This window comes from Cebus imitator, unplaced genomic scaffold (genome assembly GCF_001604975.1).
Source record: "Cebus imitator isolate Cc_AM_T3 unplaced genomic scaffold, Cebus_imitator-1.0 Scaffold320, whole genome shotgun sequence".
NCBI classification, from domain to species: Eukaryota; Metazoa; Chordata; class Mammalia; order Primates; family Cebidae; genus Cebus; species Cebus imitator.
The window spans coordinates 1,299,902-1,324,957 of NW_016107635.1; the positions used below are offsets into that span (position 1 = coordinate 1,299,902).

The window sequence follows — 25,056 nt, forward strand, 5'->3', positions numbered from 1 at the left end:
AGGTATTTGAGGGTACAAACCCATGGCTGAGCTTAGCTTTTAAAAAGTCTTATCTGAGATTCCTCATGGAACAGAGTTCCATCAAAGCCAATTTAAACAAAAAAGACCCTAAGTGAAAAATAATTATTCTTTCTGCAAATAACCAGGCCAAATCAGTTCTATCACGATTTGTTTTTAATAAAAATGGGGTCTGGAGAGAGAAAAAATATGCTTCAAAATAAAACCTAGTGTTGGCTGTCCTTGAGTTTTTTCTACAATTTTGACTAAATCCTAAATTCATTGTGGGTTAGAAGTCCCCAAACCAATGCTTTCAAAGCTTTGCTTTTAAAATTGAGGACTGTACTCCTCATCCTAGGACTCGTTATTTACCTTACAGTAGGCTACTCACGTAAACGCTGTGCTAAAACTATAGATGAGAGTTTTTGCCATGCAAGCCTTGGAAGCCCAGGCAGGCCTGCATGAGTACGCTCAGACAGACAGTTGCAAAGCAGTCTGACTCTCCGCACCTTGGGGTTTACTCCCATTTCCACTAGGTCCCCTGTCAGCAAAAAGAAGCCAGAGTGACTGACGGCATCTTCCCATCTTCATAACCTACACCTTAAGATTAAGGTGTTATAAAACCCAAAGGGAGGGACTGAAACTACCTTTGGAAAAATTATGATTGAGGCAGTGAAAGAGATCTAACTTAACTGACTCCATCTTGCTGCTAACCTTCAAGCTGCCCTTGTTCATTCCTGGCATAGGCTGAACTAACTTTGAGAGAAACTTAGTTTGTAGTTTATCTTTTAAACAAAGACAGTAACAGCCCTTTCCCAAAGCAGACCTCCTTCTTGCCTGGGGACTAGATTGTCTTTGTAGGACTAACAGCCACAAAATTAGAAATTATGGTTTATGAGCCACGCACCTGGAGGCTACAAGATGCTGTCCTTCCCTAGCCTGCTCCTAAGATCAGGGCTTGAGGTATTTTGCAAACCCTGCACTTGATGCAGCTGGCACCACCCAGATCTATAAACTGGCTCATCTAATCTTGGGGGCCCCTACTCAGGAACTGACTCAGTGCAAGGGGACAGCTTCTACTCCCTATGATGTCATCCCTGACTAATGAGCATTCCTGGCTCACTGGCTTCCCCCTACCCACTAAATTATCCTTAAAAACTCTGTTCCCCAATGCTTAGGGAGACCAATTTGAGTAATAATAAAACTCCAGTCTCCTACACAGCTAGCTCTATGTGAATTACTCTTTCTCTATGGCAATTCCCCTGTCTTGATGAATCAGCTCTGTCTTGGCAGTGGGCAAGGTGAACCCCTTGGGTAGTTACACTGATACAGGTAGTTTAAGTGTTAAATAAAAATCTATTACATTAAAATGCTGAATAAAGAGTATTGAAAGTACTCCACAAAGATTATTTTTTAAATATCTCTGTAAGAAGAATTCTAATATTGTGCCACAATTATGTCAAGGTACAAGAGAAAAATTAGTGCATTTCCTAGAGTGTTTCTTTCACTCTAAGATTTTGTGGGCAGTATAATAATTCATTTAACTGGTAATTTAAACATTAAAAAAAGTCAAACACTGATTTTTTTTTTTTGACAGAGGATTTTTTTTTGTTTCCAAAACACTTGCTTGAGATAGATCCCCAGGAATATTTTTAACACTCTTCTGTTATTAGGGAAACATCAGTATGTCTGTGTTGATACATATATATATATATATATATATACATATAACATGTATAGGTGTAAGACTATGAACAGTCCAAAATTTATACATTGGGCTGATAACTGTGGTTTTCAGGAAAAAAGAAAAAAGAATACAAAGTCTCCCTAACTCGTCTAAGAAGGGAGTACAAATGAGAAATCATTTGGCGCTGCCTCTCCCTTATCCCCTACCTGCTAATTACAATTTTTCAAATACAGTTACCAAGGGCAAACTACCATAATCTTGGTTGATCTTCATAGCAAACTTCATTTAGAAATTTAGAAAATGGGGAGAGAGAGTGAACAAGGTTAAGAGAGTGGGTTCCCAGACAGAATCGGGTACAAATCTGGGCTCTAACACTTAGGCACAGGTTTGTTGTGTAACCACCTAGGCTACACAACAGGTGTAGGTTAACGATCAGCTGCCTTATCTTATGAGGTCCTTAGGAGGATTTAGTGAGCTACGCACCTGAAGTCCTTAGCTGTAGCCAGACAGCAAGTATTCAAAGGTGTTAGTTACTGTTTTTGTTTATTGTTTTATCATTGTGCAAGGGTCGCATAGCTAAGTGGAAGTTCAAATCCAAGGCCATCCTACTTCAAACTCCTTTGTGCTCCTAAGCTGTGCAGTATAGTCACCTTGGAGAGCACGTGATTGCCCCCAAACTACCTCAAGGACTGCAGGTTATGGCCAGCCAGTCCTCTATTAGACTTCGTCCTTGCCAGATGCCTAGTGCCCCAGATTCCCTCAAATCTCAGGCCAGACCACCTCCCACCCGGTAAGACTCCTCCACCTTCACCCCTGACTCTCCAAAACTAGACTTGGTGTGGGTTCCCGGGAAGCTCCGTATGCAGGGACAGTATTCCCCACGACTGCCTGTGCTGTCGACCTCCCAGCTCAGGCAAAACATTCCTTTACAGAGCACTGTGTTCATGGATAAACTTGTCTCTAGTGCAGCTCTGTGTCAGAGCACAGAACATGGGGCCGAAGCACAGCCCTTCCCAGGGAGTCCCGGTTCTCGACTTCCCCAGAATGGAAGTTTGATTCTTCCGTTGGCCCATTTCTCTGATAGAAAAACTGAGACTCAGCGAAGTGCCAAGGCTTTGTTTAGGACTACCCTGGAAGCCACGGTTTTGTGAAGGAGTAGACGTTGGGACTGGAGTCAGAAACGCGTTTTGGGTTATCTCCTGACTTACTGGGTGAACTTGAGCAGGTCTGTTTCGCCCGTGGGCCTCGGTTTCTTCATCTGCACAACGAGACGGAAAACTGGATTACGTGTTGCTAAGGCCCCCGGGTTCTCAGAAGAACGCTCACCCCTGCAGGGCCGACTGGCCCCCGCGCTCTCGGGCCCGCGGCACTACAAGCCCCAGCATGCCTCGGGGGGCGGGGCTCAGTGACGGACAGGGAGCTCTGCGAGTTGGAGCCCGGCAAGGGGCGCTCAGCGGCGCGTGCGCAGAGGGCGGCAGGCGGGTGGGCTGGCGGCGGTGGACTCGTCGGAGCCGCGGGCGGTCAGGTAGGGGGCGGGAAGGAGGGTTGAGGACCTGGGACCGCGGCCGGAGTCGTGGGCGGTGGCACAGTGGCGGGGCAGGGGGCCGTGCCGGCGAGCAGCGGCCGCGCCCGAATGGCAGGGTCTGTGGACCGGATCTGAGGGGCAGGACTGGGGTGGGGGTGGGGCTGCGAGTGGCAGGCTCGGGAGGGATTCGTGGGGCTGAGGAGATCCGAGGAGATGCAGCTGGGGGAGGGGAACGAGGGGCTCTGAAGAGATTTGCGTTTGAAGCATCTCGGGAGGTATGAGGTAATGTGGGGGCCCTGAGGAGGAACAGGGTGCAGCATGTGGGAGCTGGGAGGGAATCAGGGCCCTGGAGGAACCTGGGTGCAGAATTTCAGAAATATGAAGGAACTGGGGGCCCCCGATGAGATTTGAGGGAATCTGGGGGCGCTAGGCATCTGGCAAGGACAGGGTCTGAGATGATAGAAGCAAGGTCTAGGGCGATCCTCAGTGTTAATGAGAGAGGGTTTTCGGAGTGGGATGAGGGTGAGATTGAGGGGATGGGGAAGAGTTCTTGAGGGACTCTGTCTTGTTAGCAGAAAGAAGGGACCTGGCTGAAGTGTGAAGCCAGCACATGACATTCAGTGCGTAAGAGGAAGGAACAGGGTTTGAGGGCGGCACAGTGCCTGATGGAATGCAGGAGATGGGGGGCTCAGAATGAGGGAGAGCAGAAATCTGAGGTGTGGAATTGGGGCGTTGAACTGAGGTGCAGGGCTGAGTGCAGCAGAGATTTGGAAACAGGGATTAAAGGATCTATGTCCGAGGGATTTGGGGCATAGGAGTGAGGAATTGATGAGGGTTGTAGTAGACAGCCCCAGAGATTGGAATTTGGTATTGTAAGAGGGTTGGGGACAGGGTTTGGAGAGGATTGAATCGTGGGGTAGAGATGTCCTAACTGGGCTATGGAATCAAAGAACCCTGGGTATATTTGTGGATTGGTGTCTTGGGCTGCTAAAGAGATTTTCCTTAAATCGCTGCATGGGAGACAGAGGGAATTCAGGGAACCCAAGGACCTAAATGTAATGTGATATAGATGAGTATATGAAGATGAGCAGAGATCAGGTGTTGAGGAACAAAGTGATACATCTTCAGTTGAGATCCTGAAGGAGTGTGGTGATCCCTGTGAAGGGCAGAATCTCTTCATTTATTAAACAAAGATCCGTCCATGAGGCAGGTATGGTATTGCCCCTAACTCCACTCTAACACCCCCAGCCCACTGAAAATAGTAGGCTTTAGGGAAGAAGGAATGGAACTACTCAAGGTCATCTACCTGAGCCCCTTTTCCTTGTACCCACAAGCTGCTATAGCAGATAGAATGTGAGACCTCCAGGGGAGTAAGTGGAATAATTAATCCTATCTAAGATCCATTACAGCTTGAAGGGGCGGTGCCTCTGTGAATGAGGTGTTTGGGGTCTGAGACAAAAATAAAAGGGAACCCTTATGTGTTGAGCATTTAGTCCTGTGCCAGAGTATAAAGCAGTGGTTCTTAACCAGGGGTGGTTTTGTCACCTTGGAGACATTAAGCAATGTCTGGAGATGTTTTTTGGTTGTCACAGTTAGGGTGGGGAATACTACTGGCCTCAAGTGGGTAGATTAAACATGTTAATGTTTTATGTTAATGTTAAACATTTGATGATTCATGGGATAAGCCCCTGCCCCCCAATAAGGAATTATCCTGCCTAAAATGTCAGTACTGCCAAAGTTCAGGCACTCTGCCCTACAGTCAGATATCCTGGGTTCAAGCCCTAGCTCTATCTCTTCCTGACTTTGTGGCCTTGAATGAGTTACTTAACCGCCCAGTGCCTTGGCTCTTCACCTGTAAAATGGGGTTATGATAACAACCTATGTCACAGAATTGTGAGGATTTAGTGAAGTAATTAAATTAGCATGCCTAGGACCTGGTGCATAGTAAGTTCTCAAAATGTAGTAACTTTTAGTCTTATATCTACTTCTTTATTCAATTTTCATATCCTTCTAAGTAGGCTCTGCTGTTTTCAGTTTTACATATGAGGGAACTAAGGCTTAGGAAGTGACTCGCCTAAGTTTCCATAGCTAGGAATGACAAAGATAAGCTCATACCCAAATCTCTGTAGCTCTGTATATTCCCTTTTTCCTTGCTACTTCCTTGCTAAGGCCTGCTTAGTCTTATTTTCCCAGCCCATTCCCCTCTAATGAAAAAGAGGATTGCCCAGTATCAAAGATGGGGTGGTGGGGGAGGGGTGGGGGGAAGGTGGTAAATCTCTCTGATTAGGTAGGGAGGAGCCCTGGACTTTGTTCTTGGTTTGCTCTTAGACCAAGACGAGGGGCTAGATAAGGAGAGGAGTTTGAGGTTACCTGGCAGAATGAGGTGCAACAGACTATGGGGTGAGGTATGAAGGCCATTGGCTTGAGAAAACACCTCATAGCAGGGACTGAGGCTTAAGGCATTCATATTCTGAAGGAGAGTAATTACTATTCTGTGTGGTCTCTTTTGGGCTGCTTTTCCCTGGAGCAAAATAATAGCATTGGTTCTATCATCTCCAGGACTAGCTACAGCATTGCTGAAGCCAGTTCAGAAACAAAGCTAGACTGCATCTGACTGTAAAACTTAGCTGGAACATCCACGCACATCCCTAAAAGAAAATATGTCATAGGAATTCAGTCAGCCCTGTCTAAACTTCTTACTCTGTTGCTAATTTCTTATGTTACTTGGACAAGTACTTGTCCTGTCAGCCTCAATCTATTAAAAATGCACATGATGATCATTTATTGAGTGCTTATTATATGTGTTATCTTAGTGAATTCAATCATCCTGCTAACATTCTGGGTTTTATTCCTTGTTTACAGATGAGAACTTACCCAGGGCTACAGAGCAAGTGGCTAGGTTGGGATGCAAACCCAGTTCCATCTTACTCCTATGTTACATTATAGTAGTTTTCTTAGAAGGCTTTTCCAACCCTTCAGAACCCCTATGTTTAAGTCTAGAGAGTAGTTGGAAGCCAGAAGTTTGTAAGGCCCTTAAAGTAGATCATTGTCTATGCACACTGATGTGTAACCTTTGTGACATTCCCTCCATTATGTGTTTCTGGTAAAACAATCAAATTTAGAAATCATTTCTAGGAGCCCTTACCAACATCTCAGCCAAACTTTGTCTAAAGCCAGGAAACTATACAACATCTTTTAAGTTAGTGATTTTATGGCTGGGAGTTGAAACTGGGATTTGAATCCTTGTTCTATTACTTACTGGTTTTGAGACCTTGGACAGGCTCTTTTCTCTGAGCATTGGTTTCCTTATTTTTGAAGAGGAATGACACATACTTTACATGGTTATTATGAGAATATGAGAACGTATAAAAACTGCCTGATAATTAGTAGTAGTTGCTTTAAGAGTGTTGGCAATTATGAGAGGAAGGCAGTGCTGAAAGATAACTAAGTGTTGCTTTGTCAGATTTATTTATTTTATTTTATTTTTAAAATTTATTTATTGAGACAGGGTCTTGCTGTGTCACCCAGGCTGGAGTGCAGTGGTACAATCACAGCTCACTGCAGCCTTGCCTTCCTAGGCTCAAGTGATCCTCCCACATCATCCTCCCAAGTAGCTGGGACCACAGATGCATGCCACCACACCTGATTATTTTTTAAATTTATTGTAGAGATGGGGTTTCGCTATGTTGCCCAGGCTCTTTGCCAGATTTTGCTAACCCTAAGTGGTCTCTGTTAGTCTCTCCAAAATTCTCATCCCATTTTGTATATTTCCTAGGATCTTCGTGATCCTTTAATCAAAATCTCATGATTAAATGGACAGATGTTATATGTAGAGAAAGGAACTGAAAGAGAGAGTGGGTTGAGGTGAGTTGGAGGTCCCTGAGAAAAGGCTATTGATTTTTCCTTTCTCTTGTATTCCTTGAGTCATATTGGCAGCATAGGTGGTACTCCTATGTTTGTGAAAGCTGCAAGGGACTCTTTATAGGTCCTGCAGTTTTGGAGGAAGACAGAGACAACGGGCAAGCATGTTTTTCAGGAAACCCTGTTATTCATTTAGCCTGCTCTTGACATTGTTTAGCTAAAGTTTTCTTTATCTACAAACATACTTCCTTCTGGATCATTTTGTTTGCCCCAGACTGGTACAACTTCAGGAGCATGCCTGTATTTCCCTATAAGCCCCTACTTTTTGAGTTTATCTTAGTTGTCTGCAGGTGCCTTAAGTGACCTGAATAAATTTCATCAGAATCCTCTCCTACACACACACAGGACTGAATGTCAGGTGATGACTTCACTGACTTCCTTAAAGTCAGTCCAGCTAACCAGTGGCTTTTGGTGGCACAGAGATAGTTTTGCACTTGATTAGCATTTTGTTAGACTATATGAGGAATAAAGTTTAGAAAGTTGACATAAAAGGAAATATGATAAATCTTGCAAAAAACCCAGTCAAACCAGCAGAGCATGTCAATAGCAGGATGGACCTTTACGTCTTGTGAAAGGAAATGCAGTATTTTACATTTTGTTTAGTTTTTAGGGAAAAGCACTGTTTATGTCTGGTTTTTGCTCAAAATTGTATCACCAGTACCTTTCACAGGGCCACCAGACACATAATAGATGCTCAGCAAAGATTTGTTGCATTAATTGCTTAAAGCTCTCCAGTTTTGCTGGTGGCCTAAGCCGTGAAAGGCTGATACAGGTATAGGAAATAGAAACATCTAGAGAACTACCCATGGTGGAGATTCAAGCATTAGATAAGGATTTGAAACCTTAGATCATCTCTAATCTTTTGATTCTGGGATCAGGTAAAACAATTTCTAGGAGGGCTCAGAATTTTCATTATTTATGTGTATATATCTGAGGCTTTGGATACAGTCTGCTGAAAAGTGCCTATTCATTTCTTCTAATAGGCTGGGTGGTAGCAGCAGCAGCTGCTGCTCCCACTACTACTACTGCTACTAATAATAAAAACTATTATTTATATATAATTAATTGTATGCCTGGCTTAGTACTATACTTAGTGCTTTACACACATAATCTCATTTAATCTTTACAATAATCTTGTGAGGAAGATACTGTTTTAAAGCCCCTTTTAATAGATAAACTGAGAACTACAGAAGTATTGATAACTTGCCCATGTCTCCACAGTAAGTGGTAGAGCACGAATTCAAATCGAGAAAGCCTGATCCCTCAGGCCTGCTTCCTTAATCTGTATAATACGGCCCACTCCTACTTCGTGTCCTTTTGTCCTAGTTCTGTTGAGTGATTTGTGGTCGTAGTTTCCCTCTCCTGGTCTTAGTTTTCTCATCTATTTTACAGCTTGAGATTACTACCTTGTTTTCCCTTTTCTCCCAGGCTGAAGTACAGTGGCACCATCATAGCTCACTGCAACCTCAACCTCTTGGTCTCAAGTGAGGAGATTATTATGCATTCTAGCATTTCATGCTTGAAAGAGCTACAGCAGCTCATTTTCTGGGCAAGAGAAGTTGTAAATTCATTTACCCATCAGTTTTTAGTCTGGAGTCTAGCATTCTCAATCAGAACACTCAAAAACTGATCAGCCCTTTTATTAATCTTTATGTGCCTTTATATGCCATGAAAAGAAAGGTTCTTCATGCTTTCAAAATTTAGTTTGTAAACTGAATGTGTTATTAATACTAGTACTAGTTATTGTTAATGCTGTTTCTGGTCGTTATTTATTTAGCATCCTTTTATTGTGACCTACAAGTATCAGGCTAAGTACTTTATATGCATTATCCCTAGTCATTACAGAACTCTTTTTGTAAACTAAGAAAACAGGTTTAATCAGGTTAAATAAATTGCCTACTCCCCCACAACTTGTGACAGTACTAAGATATGATCTCAGTTCTTATAACTTCAGGGTTCATTTTTGTGTTTTGTTTGTTTTTTTTACTATCTCGGTTACTCATTTCATGGGAAGGGGAAAACCCAGTCGTGCTAGAAGAGGCTAGATTAGTATGGAATATAATTATATAATTTTTTTGAATCTTAGGGCAACAGGGGTAGACACAGCTTAAGGAGTAGATTCTCATCGGGAGCTGAAGAGATGTGCTGGTAAAGTATAGTGGGGGATGTACAGTATTAATCATTAGATCAAGGGATGTGGGAAGGTGGTAAGCTGATGTTAGATGAGGTGAGAGGTCAAGAATTAATGGCACAAAGTGCACAACAGGAAAGAGACATTCAAGAGATCATGAAGAGAGCCAAGATGATAAATACCAGGTTGGATATTCATTCTGATTGGTTGCACAGTTGATAACTGGCAGAAAATCGGCAGCTTACTTAAAGATTTGGAATGATAAGACAATTCCTTTTACTTGTGTAGTCTTTTGGGTAATCTGAAGTCAAACTGACCTTCTATCTGAGTCATTCTCAGTATTAACAATAATGACCAGATGTGCCCTTCTGGAGGAGACAGGCTGTATCTGCCTGTCTCTTAGCTCCATTTCAGGTTAGGATCCTTTACAAAGCACGTTTTCAAGTCATGGAAATGGGAAAAGTGGTTCTGGCTTTTTCCAGGTCTGTAGCTATATCCATGCCTCATACTTCAGTGAGGGCAACACAGGTTTTCCTGGCAAAGCATGGCAGCTTTGGGGCAGGAATTAATTCTTGACATCCTCAGAGAGCTTTGTGAAGCTGTAGTCAGCTGAGATAATTTGGGGATGTGGAAATAGCAAATTCATTTGTTAAAGTTGATGTCTTAGAGAGGTAGGAAGCTTTTTAATTGAAGGAGTGATAAGATATTCCTGAAAGGTGGGAAATAATTGGCTGTTATTTTTGCAAGTTGGCACCCTTATTTAATAAGCTGATCTGCATTGCCAACTCTGGGAATAACACAGATGTCCCTGTGCATTGTAAGGTAACATTCTAGATTCAGACTCCAAATGTTGCCCTCAGTCTGTTGTCTCAGACAATAAAAGAGAGAACTGAAGCTATTGATTTAGCATTGAGAAGGGTTGCATGGACCCTGAGTTGAAATTTCTATCAATATGTCTATACTATTGCCCCTAGACACTTGGCATTTGAGAATTCAACATTCATAGTTTCAGATATCCACATCAGACCTCATAGGCTCATGATATGTGGTAAATGTTACTTTGCTGAGGTATGGATTTGAGTCATAATGGATTGCAAGATTGCTGTGTGAGAGTAGATCACTCAGCTAATAAATCAATCTATCCCACTCTATAGCAGCAGAATCTCATAACTATATTATTGTTCCTTCTCTCATACGGAGAAAATGCAGATGCTATAAGGCAGCATTCCCCAGAACATGGTCAAGAGAACATAGTTAATCATTGTTATGTGACAGTAAAAAATAGCTTGAAATAATGTTGGGTTAAATAAAGTAAAAATATCTGTACTGCAAGGTTCCACCGTGTTTGAGCTGTGTGACCTTGAGCAAGGTTTTCTGAACGTTGTTTCCTCATCTATAAAATCAGATAATAATAATATTACCTACTTCATAGTGTCATCATGAAGATTAAAAGAGATTAAGCATATAAAATATCTGTCATAGTAACTAGTACATAATAGGCACTAGATGCATAGTTTTCCTTGCAGTACAAAGGAAGTGGGATTTCAGGGAGGAAGGATTGACTTTAGAAACTGTGCTTGTCTGCTGCTGGTTATTTGTCAGATTGTATTCCAAAGCTAATGTGGTAGAAATTTGTTATAATATGTATCTCTACATTAACTCCCCTTCTCTATGCCTGGAGAAAGAGTTGATGTCATGTGCAAAGTGTTCTTGAGCTAGATGCATTGTCCTTAAAATCAAGCGAACTTGCCCTTTACTTCCTATTCTCCTTGGTAGGTGACCATCTGCAGATCGCAAGACTACACAGGTACAGCTGTAGGATTTGCATATATGAAATGCCAAATTTATCATATGCCTCACCTTGCTAAACCTATTCATTCTGATTTGGGGTATAAGTAGACAGTGACATAAGGCTACAGAGCACTGAGATCTTTCTGGATCAACTTCATAAGCATATGAAAAGGGCATATCAAGAGGGTAGGAGTGTTCATAGTTGGTACTGGGTGAAGCAGAGGGTACTCAAAGCCAGAAATAAACTGTCTTGATAAGGCACTATTATTTTATTTATTTATTTTTTTGAGACAGAGTCTTGCTCTGTCAACAGGTGCCAGGCTGGAGTGCAGTGGCACTCTTGGCTCACTGCAACCTCTGCCTCCCAGGTTCAAGCAATTCTCCTGCCTCAGCCTCCCGAGTAGCTGGGACTACAGGTGCACACCACCATGCCCAGCTAATATTTGTATTTTTAGTAGAGATGGGGTTTCACCGTGTTGGCCAGGATGGTGTTGATCTCTTGACTTCATGATCTGTCTGCCTCGGCCTCCCAAAGTGCTGGGATTACAGGTGTGAGCCACTACGCCTGGCGGCACTACATTTTTTTAAATCACCTGGGCTTGAGTCTTTAGTTATCTTAGCTCTTTACCACTCCCCCACCATAATCCACTCACCTTTCAAATCTTACTGATTATACTTCTGGATATTGCTCAAATGCACCTTTCTGTTTCCACCACCTGCTTCCTAGTTCAGACTTCCCATTACCCCTATCTTCTCTGATTTGTTTCTTTACTCCATTCCAGCTTTGATCATATCAGCTCCCTGCTCCAAAACATTAATTGTCTCACTATACCCTTGAAAATGAAGCTCAAAAATCTCATTTTTGGCTCTGAAGACCTTTTCTAATTATTCCCCCAATTTACCTTTCCAAGTCTGTTACTCTATTTCCCGTGTATACTCCTGCAGTTTTAATCTAAGGAGAATAAAAAAGAGAACAAAAATTCATTTAGGGCTTTTTTGGTGCAGAGCCAAATCTTAGCACTCTATACACTCTATATTATTTAAATCTTACATTAACTCTGTAAACACAGTATTAGTTCCATTTTACAGATGGAGAAAATAAAATGCCTAGAGTTTAGGTATTCTCCATTTTCTTTCTAATACATGCAACTTCTTGTCCTTTCCCTCGCATTCTAAACTTTCTTAAGGTTGTACCTTTTGCCTACTTCTTTCTTTCTTTTCCACATATTTATGCATCTTTCCAGGCCAATATCAAATGTCATCTTCCCTTTGAAAATTCTGTTTCCCTTCAAATTAGAATGACTCCTCAACCCCCATCAAACTTAGTTTTTATTTCATTTATAGTACCATTTTCTGCTTTCAATATTATTTGCCTACATGTGTTTTATAAAGTTTGAATATCTGAAGAGCAGAATCTGTATCCTGAAGACCTCTTGTATCTAGTACAGAACAAGATACCTAGACTTAGATGGGTGGACTGGTGAGTTAGGTAAGAGGATAGATGCATGGAAAATATGTATTTTCTGATCTGATGTTTTGCACTTCACCTAAAGCTAATCATCACAATTTTCTACTTCTGTGGATGATTCCTAGGTCCCCAAACATGACACAATAAACTCTATGACATGATTAAAAAAAGAAAAAAGCCTCCACACTTCTGCTTACATGGTTTTCTTTTCTTAAAGTACCTTTATCCCTCATTGCTTCATTTCTTTCAAGGCATATCTTAGAAGTGACACTGCTTTTGGGAAGCCTTCCCCATGTCTGTTAGGTAGAATCCATCATTCCAGTCACCATATCTACCATGACATCGTGTGGACCTGCATGTTATACTTATTCCTTTTACTGTATGTAATTCTCCTGTGCTTTTCTCTTAATTGTAAATTATGAGTTGTAAAATTCAGAAAATAGGAAAATAATTATTGGCATTTATTACAAGTATACTACTTCCCTGGTGCTATACTAAGCATATTGTATTTATCTTGCTACTTAGCCCTTATAAGAACCATATAAAGCAGACACCATTACTACTTCTATTTTATAGATGAGTGATGGGGAAAGAGCTTTTGGAAGTTTGAATTACTTCCTTATGGTCATTGCAACTAAGTAAGTGTCTGGGACTCCAGAATCTGAATTATTACCCACTATGCAGTGTGTCATCTGTTTTGTCTCCCTATATGTCACCTTCACGTGACACATCATAGACCTCAGTAAGATAGTTGTTAAGTAAGTGAATGACTGAACGACTGATCATAGCTATTCTCTAAATGTTTCTTGAGTGAACTGATTTATATAGTCAGAGGAAAATGAATAATGGTTTCTTTTTCTCTTTAGCAGGAACTTGACCCTCTAGGGCATGAATACTGTGCTGTTCAGTTCTGAGCTGTGCTAGCAGTACCCTTCAAAGAAAGACCAATGGCTGCAGCAGCAGCTTCTCACCTGAACCTGGATGCCCTCCGGGAAGTGCTAGAATGCCCCATCTGCATGGAGTCCTTCACAGAAGAGCAGCTGCGGCCCAAGCTCCTGCACTGTGGCCATACCATCTGCCGCCAGTGCCTGGAGAAGCTATTGGCCAGTAGCATCAATGGTGTCCGCTGTCCCTTTTGCAGCAAGATTACCCGCATAACCAGCTTGACCCAGCTGACAGACAATCTGACAGTGCTAAAGATCATTGATACAGCTGGGCTCAGTGAGGCTGTGGGGCTGCTCATGTGTCGGTCCTGTGGGCGGCGTCTGCCCCGGCAGTTCTGCCGGAGCTGCGGTTTGGTATTATGTGAGCCCTGCCGGGAGGCAGACCATCAGCCTCCTGGTCACTGTACACTCCCTGTCAAAGAGGCAGCTGAGGAGCGGCGTCGGGATTTTGGAGAGAAGCTGACTCGTCTGCGGGAACTTATGGGGGAGCTGCAGCGGCGGAAGGTAGCCTTGGAAGGTGTCTCCAAGGACCTTCAGGCAAGGTATAAAGCAGTTCTCCAGGAGTATGGACATGAGGAGCGCAGGGTCCAGGATGAGCTGGCTCGCTCTCGGAAGTTCTTCACAGGCTCTTTGGCTGAAGTTGAGAAGTCCAATAGTCAAGTGGTAGAGGAGCAGAGTTACCTGCTTAACATTGCAGAGGTGCAGGCTGTGTCTCGCTGTGACTACTTCCTGGCCAAAATTAAGCAGGCAGATGTAGCACTACTGGAGGAGACAGCTGATGAGGAGGAGCCAGAGCTCACTGCCAGCCTGCCTCGGGAGCTCACCCTGCAAGATGTGGAGCTCCTTAAGGTAGGTCATGTTGGCCCCCTTCAAATTGGGCAAGCTGTTAAGAAGCCCCGAACAGTTAACATGGAAGATTCCTGGGCCATGGAAGCTGCAGCCTCTGCTGCCTCTACCTCTGTTACGTTTAGAGAGATGGACATGAGCCCGGAGGAAGTGGTTGCCAGCCCTAAGGCCTCACCTGCTAAACAGCGGGGTCCTGAGGCAGCCTCCAATATCCAGCAGTGCCTCTTTCTCAAGAAGATGGGGGCCAAAGGCAGCACTCCAGGAATGTTCAATCTTCCAGTCAGTCTCTACGTGACCAGTCAAGGTGAAGTGCTAGTCGCTGACCGTGGCAACTATCGTATACAAGTCTTTACCCGCAAAGGCTTTTTGAAGGAAATCCGCCGTAGCCCCAGTGGCATTGATAGCTTTGTGCTAAGTTTTCTTGGGGCGGATCTACCCAACCTCACTCCTCTCTCAGTGGCCATGAACTGCCATGGGCTAATTGGTGTGACTGACAGCTATGATAACTCCCTCAAGGTATATACCTTGGATGGCCACTGCGTGGCCTGTCACAGGAGCCAGCTGAGCAAACCATGGGGCATCACAGCCCTACCATCTGGCCAGTTTGTAGTAACTGATGTGGAAGGTGGAAAGCTTTGGTGTTTCACAGTTGATCGAGGATCAGGGGTGGTCAAATACAGTTGCCTCTGCAGTGCTGTGCGGCCCAAATTTGTCACCTGTGATGCAGAGGGCACCGTCTACTTCACCCAGGGCTTAGGCCTCAATCTGGAGAATCGGCAGAATGAGCACCACCTAGAGGGTGGCTTTTCCATTGGCTCTGTAGGCCCTGATGGGCAGCTGGGTCGCCAGATTAGCCACTTCTTCTCGGAGAATGAGGATTTCCGCTGCATTGCTGGCATGTGTGTGGATGCTCGTGGTGATCTCATTGTGGCTGATAGTAGTCGCAAGGAAATTCTCCATTTTCCTAAGGGTGGGGGCTATAGTGTCCTTATTCGAGAGGGACTTACCTGTCCGGTGGGCATAGCCCTCACTCCCAAGGGGCAGCTGCTGGTCTTGGACTGTTGGGATCATTGCATCAAGATCTACAGCTACCATCTGAGAAGATATTCTACCCCATAGGGGATGAGAAATACCAGTTTTTTCTGCTCCCTAGCCAACCTCCCTTCCCTTAGTTCTTGGTTGTTAATGGCTCATATAGAGTAGACTTGGCCTATGTCCTGATTCCAGCTGGGTAGTTCTAGAACTTTAGAAGCTCCATCTTTTAGTGTTTTTTGTTATTTCCCCCTCCCTGCTTTCCACCTAAATTTAGAGCTTTAAAAGATGCACTGCTCAAATAGGACACACGATGGTGTTAGCTGAAGTTTGATTAGCAATTAGGCACTTCCAAGGCTTCAGTAGAAAGAGCCACTTTAGTCCTTTGTGCCATGTTTGACATTTGCCCTTGTATTAAATCCTTGATTTTTTTTCCATTTGGCTTTGATGCCCTGGATCCATTGTTTCCTTCCTATTATAATGTGCTTCATCGTGACACTTCCTCTTCAACTCTGATTGGATTCAGTGTGCATGCCTCAGTGGTATCTGCTCCACCTTTGAGTGACGTTTCAGACATCATATTCCTGCAATATGATGTCTCAGTCCAATCATCTTCACCAGTGTGAAAGCTCATTCATTTAGTGCTACCAAAGGGGATACACAGGCCCTTTAGGAAACAGTACCTCTTGGCTGGAAGATCTGTGCCATCTTGGATTGAAACTTGCAGATGTGACAGAATGGATTGACCCTAGTTGGTTGGTATTGACGACTTCAGCCTGGAAATTGCTGGCCTTTTAAAGAAGCATATATGGACTGGAATTATGCCAAAGCATAGGAAGCTGGGAATAAGCAAACAACTGCAGATAGAGTCAGCATACTTGGATAGTCAGTCATTAGGGCTCATCATTTTTCATACTACCTCTCTCTTCTGGCCTGGTCTATTGAATGTGCAACACAGGCCAGGGCCAACAAAGTGGGGAGGTAGACACATTTTCAAGTTCATTACTAAAACAAAGAGCAAAACTGTTGGTTGGTTATTCTGTATTTTCCTCAAGTGAGTTCATACTATTTGGTTTCAGGATCTCTTTCCATTTCTCTGCCAAGCATTAAATAATTGAGAACTGTTTCTTCATCACTGGTGTTTATGTCTTTTAATTAAATACAGGATTTTGGAGATGATGAGAGGGATAACTTCCACTATGCCATTTTGCTTCCTTATCTCACACTGTTCTTTGAGAGTGTAGGTAGCTACCCAGGTTAAAATTCAGCTAAAGCCCTATTATGTAAAGATAATAATCCAAATCTTTCTCCCAAATACATGTGTACGGAATCATCCACCAAGGTTTACAGTCACCAATACCCTATTCTAAATTGAGCTTCTGCTATATGTTTTATGTTTATAATTACAGTTCACAAAAAGGAAGTTAGTTTTGTTTTTAAGATCAGAAGTGGGTGAGAGAGCCTGTGATGAGGTTCCTGAGGCTTTGATGTTTACTAAGCAGTATATCTTACTCTAGGTGCAGGGCTGATGCCAAGCCAAAGAGCAACTCTCTTGCTTTCATGGAAACAAAATTTGCTAAAGCGAGCTGCTCAAAATTGTTTTTATGGTAGTAATGTTTCTTTGGCTTGTGTCGTAATAGCTGCCAAAGGGTAGGTAAAGAGGTCACTAAAATGACATTGAACTAGTTTGTCTTGTTTTTTTCATCTGGAGAAAGCCCCATATTCTGATTATGAAATTGCATCCGATTTTCAAAGATTGGGTAACTGAGAGGAAATTGATCCAATTAAAAGTGCATCACAAATGACTCCACTAGTTATTAGAGCCATTTTATCTGTGGGGGCACCTAGCAGCAGGAGGTCCTTTGCTGTCGTTGGGGGACTTGCTGAGGCAGCAAGTGGCTCTGGCCTTTGGCACACTGTTTGCAGTAGAGAAATAAATATAATATTGTGGGCTGACTGGAGGTAAATGAGGCCAGGAATCCTCCAGCTGCCCATGCTTTTGGAAAGAGGTGCTATCACTGAGTGACATTCAGCATTTAGATCTCTACTTACCTAAACCAGTCATGCCTTTTCCCTCAAGTAAAGCAGGTATCTGATGGTTCAAAACGGAAGTGTGATCTGAGTGTTTCTTCTTTTTCCCCTTTGATGTACATATTTTAGGCTGTGCTTAGTTTAGTCAATTTTTAATTATCTGCCATGTTGACTAAATTGCAGACTAGGGCCCCAAGAAACTACTTTGTTCAATTACAGCTGTTTTTTTGCTTTGTTTTTTAAAGCAGCAGTACCCTTGTCCAAATAAAGTCTTATATGGAAGTCTATAATGCAAAGTAGATCAAAGAGCAGCTGCTCTGGTTGAATCAGGTTTGTGCAGCTGGAAAATATGCTATTTCCTCCCTTTACCTTACCTCCTGTGCTACAATTGCAAAACTTGTGAATCTACAGAATACTTTTCTGAAACCACTGAACTACAACATTGCTTATCTACTTCTGTCTTATTAGTCATGTGACCTTGATCAAGTCACTTAACTCTTCCTCTTCTGGAAAATAACAAAAATGATCCCTGCCTCCTAGAAGGGAATGAGGTAACAGATGTGAAAATTCCTGGTTTCTTTCCTGGAATATTCAATAAATGATGGCTTTTATTCTTTAGTTGCTCAAAAGATCTAGTTGCCTGGTGGTGGGAAGTGGTCCAACCTTGCAAAACAATTCCTTTCTTCTTGCTTAACAGGTTTCTATTTGGCGATTAAAACCTTTCTTGGGCATGTCTTTCCCCTCACAAGTCTCCAGGGATATCGAATTCATCTGTTTCTTTCTACTGTCTCTCTATTTCATATTCCTATTATCATATAAATCACTGTGTTGCAATTATCTGTCCATATATTTGAGCTTTATTGAGGGCTAACTAGCTACCAGCATGTAACGTGGTGCCTAGTATAGAATATGTTCTCAGTTGTTTAATTGGTTCAGTTATTGACCTGACTTAATGGGACTCCAGTAACCTGAGTCTTCCTACTGTAGCCCCCTTAGATTAATAAAAAGGGATATGCAGACAGGCCCTTGTATAAGGTGTGTAAAAAACTAGTGGCAAACAATTGACTTACATGTTGGTTAAGCCCTTCCTCCCCTTTATAATTCTTGAGTGGTTACATAGAATTTAAGGTTTTGGAGCAATGATTCATTCAGTATTTATTGACTACCTGCTATGTACCCTCCAGTCTGAGTCTGCCGAGGGGTACTCTGTTACTCCAATCATTAGAATAAACGTGGCTTGAGCTTCACAGTGTTCCTCTGGGTAAAGGCAAGTAATGCTTAAGTAGTTGTAATTTAATCTAGTGCTAATTAATGGCCTCTTAAAAGTGAAGTGTTACTCTACTTTGTAGGAGGGAAATGAAAGGGGGAAAGCTAGTATGAGACTCAGGTCTCCACTCTGCATCTTACTAGGAAGCTGATTTGCACTCAGGACATGCAGCCCCTCAAGGCATCTCAAAACAAATTACAGATATGAAACAACAGATGTCTGGATGAATTTTACAAGCAGGGTAGCAGGGAGGTAGAAGGCTGTATAGCAAAATACACAGACTACAAACCTATGGCTTTATCTTGTCAATATCATTAATATTCATGGGACCCAGGCTAAGTCTGAAGTTAGTGAGCTAGCTCTGGGACTGGCAATGTATTCTAGTGAGAAGATCACTGGACTTGAAGCCAGGCTTGTGTCTGAATCACAGCTCTGCATTTTAACTAGCTGTGTGACCTCAGGTGATCATCATAACTGAGCCTCAGTTTCCCTATCAATTTAAATAAGGATGTTGGTATGTCACCAAACTCTCTTCTAGCGCTATGATTTTAATTAACTTGTTAACCAATGGAATTGTTGAGCTCCCCACTCCCAATGTTTTTGCATAATCTTTGTTATAAATGTGTTTTGTTTACATTAGAATAGTAGAACAACAACAAAACCCTGAATCATCCCCACTTTGATACAATTGCTTCTCCATCCCATCTGTTGTGACTTTGTGTCACTTAACTATTGTCACCCTGCTGAGCTACAATTTTCTTTGGTAAAAGAAAATGACAGTTTATGTTTTAAAGGGCTGTTGTGATAATTAAAATATATAAATGGGATAGTATATGTAAAAGTACCTAATTCAGAAAATGTATAACTTCGATCATAGGAGGTAAAGGCATCCCTTCCTTCATGGTGAGCTGATAGACATTCACGTGAAAGCCAGGGGAGATTTTCAGACCTGTATCAGTGATGCAATAGCATGTTCAGTGCTTCTTGGCCTCTTAATTAAAAAGCCTATTGGAAGAAGAGGGATTGCTGGAGGGGCAGAAGCAAGACTCAGTCACAGCAATGCATCCCATTAGGAAAGCTGCAGATAAATCCTAAAGTCTAGTCATTTGATTAATGTAATTAAGATGGTATCTTGACTCTTTCTGAGGGGTAAACAGAGCCAAGATTTTTAAAAAGATCTTATATATATGCGCTAATATGTAGTACGTACATCAAATTATATATATACACGCATATATAGAGAGAGATGAAAAAAATTTTAAGACCCTAGAAACATGCATGTTTAGCTATTTCTTTAGATGGCTAGCTTCAAACAAATCTCTCTGTTAAGTGGTTAAAGCTTGAGCTTTGTAAGCAGGAAGTCCTTAGTTTAGCCCTGTTCCCCTCACTTATTAGCTCTATGGCCATTAAGTCATTTAATCTCTCAGTCTCTTTTCTCATTAGTAATGATTCTGTTTCACATTTTACTGCAGTATTATGAAGAGATGATGGATATATAAATGCCTTTTAGCAGACTAAAAAGCATTTTTGAAATTACAGTAAACCAAATATGTCTTGAGAGTTACTTCATTTTTGTGATATAAAGATGATAGAAACTGGTAAGGAAAGTCTAACACCTGCAAGCCCAAAGGAAAAGTCATTTACTGACTCACTGAAATCTTGATTAAAAGCATGAGGAGTTTGTATGAGTGTGTCTCAATCAAATTCATGTTTTCCCTATACAGATAAAACTGGGATTATCTTTTGGTGATTTACTCAGTTTACCTGGTTATAACTATAATAGCATTGCATATTGTCAAAAAATACCAAAACCTGAGATTCCATTTATTCACTCACTTATTAAACATATTTAAGACATCTATTCTTTATTATTATTAGCAATATTTATATGACTAATGAATGCAAAGAAAATCAGTCATGAATTTTACAGTCAAGTAGCTTGTGATCTGGCTGCAGAGATAAGGTGTATAAACAAATAATAAAAAGTGCAAGAGAGTAAGATAAAAGGTAACAAGATAGAAATGGAGTGCCAAGCGTTTGAGCAAAGACTATTTCTAGTTGAGATCTGGTTGCTGAAGGGCCGTAAAAGTAAAGGGAATATTATGAACAAAGGTTCAAGATTAGGATGAAGAGTGAGAAGTTGGTGCCAGAAGTTAAAACCACCCCAGAATGAGGGGACATTAAATTCAAAGGCCTAAAGTGGTTGAGTCATAATTCAAGTGGTTCTCTTGTTTTTCTGCCCTAGTACATATGACTTACTCCCAACAGTACCCATGGCACAGTGAGGCTTCATACTTATAGAGGTGGTAGAGTATGGATCAGAATCTCCTTAGAGTCCTGAGGGTGAAGGGCAAAGGCATAGTTTGAAAATGTATCCCCTCTTCAATATTCTAATATATCTCCTTATAGGCAATCACTGATTGGCATTGTCTCAGAAATACATTTTCTGTCTTTTAAAAATCCTGAAATACCAAATTTTTCTTCCCTCAAAAGCCTATGTCAAATAAATGCTGTAAACTTAGTAAAACTTTGTAGTACAGTCTGACTCATTTGTTGATGTCTGACTGGCTGAGTTTTTAAAACCCATTCCCCCTTCTGCCCCGTATCTGAACATACCAGTAAGAGAGCTTAAATGCTTCCACCTTTGTGGCCACTGGAAGTTCAAACCACCTAAGAATCCTCACTGCAGCCCTACCTCCAAGCCACTAGGAAAAGCCAAGCTCCTCTCCTTTCCCTGCTGAAGCCATTCCTGGACCTGCTTGAGAACTCACACTCCTCTTTGTAGAAAGCCTCCTGTGAGTGATAGATCTTTTCATATCTATTTGGACCTAGTGTAACATCACTTTTAACACTTAAACCAAGTTTTGGGTAAGGGGTTCAAACTCTCCTTTGGGATGACTGAACACTTGATGCAACAAGCAGAGGGTCTAGAAGATGACCACTACTATTGCAGGGCTTTCCTCTTGCTTTAGTTTGCTAACTGATTCTATTGCTGGCTAGAATTTCTTTTCTTTTCTTTTTTTTTTTTTTTTTTTTTTTTTTTTTTTTTTTTTTTTTTTTTTTTTTTTTTTTTTTTTTTTTGTCACTGCTTTGTGCTGTGCTGCTTTGTGCTGCAATCACTGAAACTTACCAAGCTTCTGTCCTCAGCTAAGTTGGAATTTTTGATAATTGGCATTTAAGAACAAGAATAAAGTGGCCCTGGGTCATGTGTCTTGGTTCAGAGTTACCTGTGTCTCTGAATTATGTTTCTGGATCCCCATGTAAGTTGTGACTGTCAGGAGGCTCAGAGGAATGACTCTTACCCTGAGTCATTTTGGTTGGTTGTCTCAGCCAGGTGTTGCCCTCATTGTACGGAGTGTTCAAAGAAAACAATGACACCCTGTGCAATATGCAGGCTGGTTGGTAATCACTCGTGGAGGAAGACCATGTTGAATACTATGGTACAAACTCCCAAAAGCAGATGGTTCACTAGGGACTTTACAAAATACCTTTGTTGCTATTTCTGCCTATGCCACAATGGCTGCCCCCAGCAAAAAAAAAAAAAAAAAAAAAAAAATCTTTTAAAAATCCTGAAATTATATCAAGGGCTATAGGGAAAATCATCCATGATATCCCCATGGTATAGCCAAGGAGTTATTTCAAACAGAACTTAAGCACAGGGTCCTAAAACCCTATAAAGCAACTGTTAGCATGGGAGAGACTCTAATCCTGATCATATGCATTTGCAACTCTGGTGGAAGAATCTTATAAATATGAGCAGGATTGAGAGGACGTTCCCTCCTCCCCAGCCCCTCCCCACACCACTACCACCACCATCCACCAAATGCTATACAGTAACCACCAAAAGGAAAATAAAATAAACTTGGATACTGGGGGAAAGAAACAAAAAACTGAAACAAGTCCATAATCTGACCCAATAGGAAATCCAAAATTAAAGAATTTATGCAAAAACAACAAAACCAGATAAAAGGTTACTATTTGGCTTTTGTACCTCTACAACCTGGATTCTGAATTAACTTTTAACATCTGAAATGTACCAGTTGTCAAACCCTCATGGCCTTAATATTGGGTTTCAAATTATACCTGGGATTCCCCTAAATTTAAACAAAGTACCCCTATAATCTTAGCAGAGATAACTGAGGATATTTCAGGACATGTTAGGAAGACAAATAGGTATGCCTCATCTTAATCAGACTATTGCCCTGCCTAAATTCCCCATAGCCATAGCACCCATGAACCTAAAATATCCCATAGTGGGCATAGATGCTCTAACCCAATGAGCAATAAATTAAAACTGAATTAAGTCTTTGGCACTTACAAATCAGCTTGCCAAAATGGGATGAAATGGACCTTCCCCTCCTCCATTATTTAAATTGGTTAATATGGCCCAATTTAAATTAAAACAGGGTCTTTGAGGTATGAAACCCATAAACCAGACCTATTTAGAAAAGAGTGATTATCCCCACTGCTTCATCATTTAATGGCCCAATGTAGCCTGTTCAGAAACCTAGAAAGAACGAATGGCATCTCACAGTAGATTACTGCCATCTTAATGCTGAAGTTCTAGCCAGTAAGGCCTCCATATCAAATATTATTAAAGTAACTAACCTGATCTAATCAACAACTGGTAAATACTTTTAAGTCATAGATTTGGCTAAAATTTGAACTGCCACTGAGCTACAATTTGCCTTCACCATCAAAGGGGCTCAATATTCTTTTACTCAGCTACCCATGGGGTAACAACAGCCAGTCCTTCACACAGTCTGCAGACAAGACCTTAACCACATCTAACTTTCTTCAGGAGCAGAGTAATGACACTGATCATACTGATCACATCATGCTCCAAGAACACTCATTTGGTACACTTGCTGAGGACATACAAATAGTCACAAAAGAGCTCACTAAAAAGAATGGACCATTACCTCACACATAGTACCAAGTCCTTCCACCTTGGTTAAATTCCTGAAAGCTATTTAAGGTGAGGGCCATTCTATCCCTGACACTTGCAAGAAACAGCATTCACAATTTATTTAAAAGCCCAATAAGTTTTAGTCTATTTTGAGTTCTGGAGACAGCATATTTCTCATTTACAAATTTTACTTAAACCCATTTATGCTATTACTTAAGCCCACTTATGAATTATAATACAACAGGCACTGCAATTAGTAACCCCAGAGAGTCCTTTACATAGAGGCTTTAAGCAACCTCCTCTCATGCTTCCTGAAGTCTCTGGCCCACACTTGATATCCCTAAGTTGCCCACAGGCATCTTGTGCAGGAAATCGTCCCTTCAGCCCCATGCTATAGGCCATTTGAGTGCAATTGCTGGCTGCATGGTGGGCTCTTGTGGACACAGGCTGGCTGTCACAGGCCCTCAGCCTGTGACTCTTCATACCAGCTGCCCATTATCCCTTGGCTTGTGAAATCAGCATCCTAAAAGTTCAGGCACAGCCACTGAAGTTTCCTTGCTGTAGCACAGAGCCAAACCTGGCATATTTCATCTATAGGAAAAGGTCCCCCACCACCATCCTCAGCCCCTTGCTGGATACCATGGTGCTGGTAAAAGTCATCCCCCTTCCCAAACCCTTTGGATATCTGCGGAGGTCCTTGCAGTCAACAGAGTGAAGAGCAAAGCGAGTTTATCCAATTTATAGATGGTATCACTACAATTGTATGTGATAGAACTTGCTGGAAAGTTTCTGATTTTTATCCCATAACTGGGACATACCTGATAATGAGACAGGACCCGAGTCAGCACAACTGGCCAAACTTTATGCAGTCCTTTTAGCACTGAATACCCTGACCAACAGTTAGCCCCATCTGCACAGTTCTACAGACTCTTGAACCATTGCCAGTGGCTTGCTCATCTGTCTGCTCCAGCCAATAGCAGCAAAAACAGTTCTCTATCCAAGGTTGCCTCTTTGGATTAAATAACTCTGTGACTCTCTTGCCTCACAGACATATACTCAAAGGATAAGTCAAGGTCAGCTCTGCTTATAATAAATCCACAATAAAAGGCATCATTAACACTTTAGCCCCTTCAGTATTCTAGACATTATTAATAGTGACCAAGGCATTTGTTTCCCTTCTCAAAATACGTAATATTGGGCTCTTGTACAAGGCATTTAATGGAATGTTCGCCTCCCTTGCCAGCCTCAGGCTGCAGGCCCCATAGAAAGCCATAATGGTTTACCTAAACAAATTCAAGTTCAATTAAATGAAACATGCCACATTTCAGTCATCAGTCAAATATCAGGGATGAATTGTAATAAAGATTCTGTGTCCATTGTTGGCATTTGACTGCTAGCAGCTTTCAAATTCTACTCACTCCCTCTTCTCCTTCAGCCTCGCATCTGGGCAAGCTGATAAGAAAGCCTAGGTAGGCCTACCTTTAATGCCAGAGGAAAGGTCAATCCA

The 25,056-nt window shown here is 41.8% G+C and overlaps 2 protein-coding genes across 9 annotated transcripts in view; one reads left to right on the forward strand and one right to left on the reverse strand.

Moving 5' to 3' along the window:
- ASTN2 (astrotactin 2) overlaps positions 1 to 25,056 on the reverse strand; it is a 950,477-nt gene that overhangs the window by 236,513 nt on the left and 688,908 nt on the right. The window contains exon 1 of one of the 5 annotated variants that reach the window (XM_017504320.1): positions 2,893 to 3,091. The exons of the other annotated variants lie outside the window; for them this stretch is intronic. The gene's annotated coding sequence lies outside the window, so the exon portion shown is untranslated. Of the gene's footprint in view, positions 1 to 2,892; positions 3,092 to 25,056 lie in introns of those variants that run through there. 5 annotated transcript variants of the gene reach the window in all.
- TRIM32 (tripartite motif containing 32) lies at positions 3,127 to 17,028 on the forward strand. Of its 4 annotated transcripts, none has more exons than XM_017504321.2 (2): positions 3,127 to 3,209; positions 13,387 to 17,028. In XM_017504321.2, exon 2 carries the CDS (start codon positions 13,468 to 13,470, stop codon positions 15,427 to 15,429), a length of 1,962 nt encoding a protein of 653 aa, XP_017359810.1. In that variant the 5' UTR covers positions 3,127 to 3,209; positions 13,387 to 13,467; the 3' UTR covers positions 15,430 to 17,028. The 4 variants fall into 4 exon arrangements, with proteins under 4 accessions (XP_017359810.1, XP_017359812.1, XP_037585789.1 ...); XM_017504323.2 differs by having other exon boundaries at positions 13,390 to 17,027; XM_037729861.1 differs by lacking the exon at positions 3,127 to 3,209 and adding an exon at positions 3,393 to 3,491.

Excerpts from the sequence above, each read along its gene's own strand:
- TRIM32 (XM_017504321.2), top strand. The coding sequence starts at position 13,468 with ATGGCTGCAGCAGCAGCTTCTCACCTGAACCTGGATGCCCTCCGGGAA.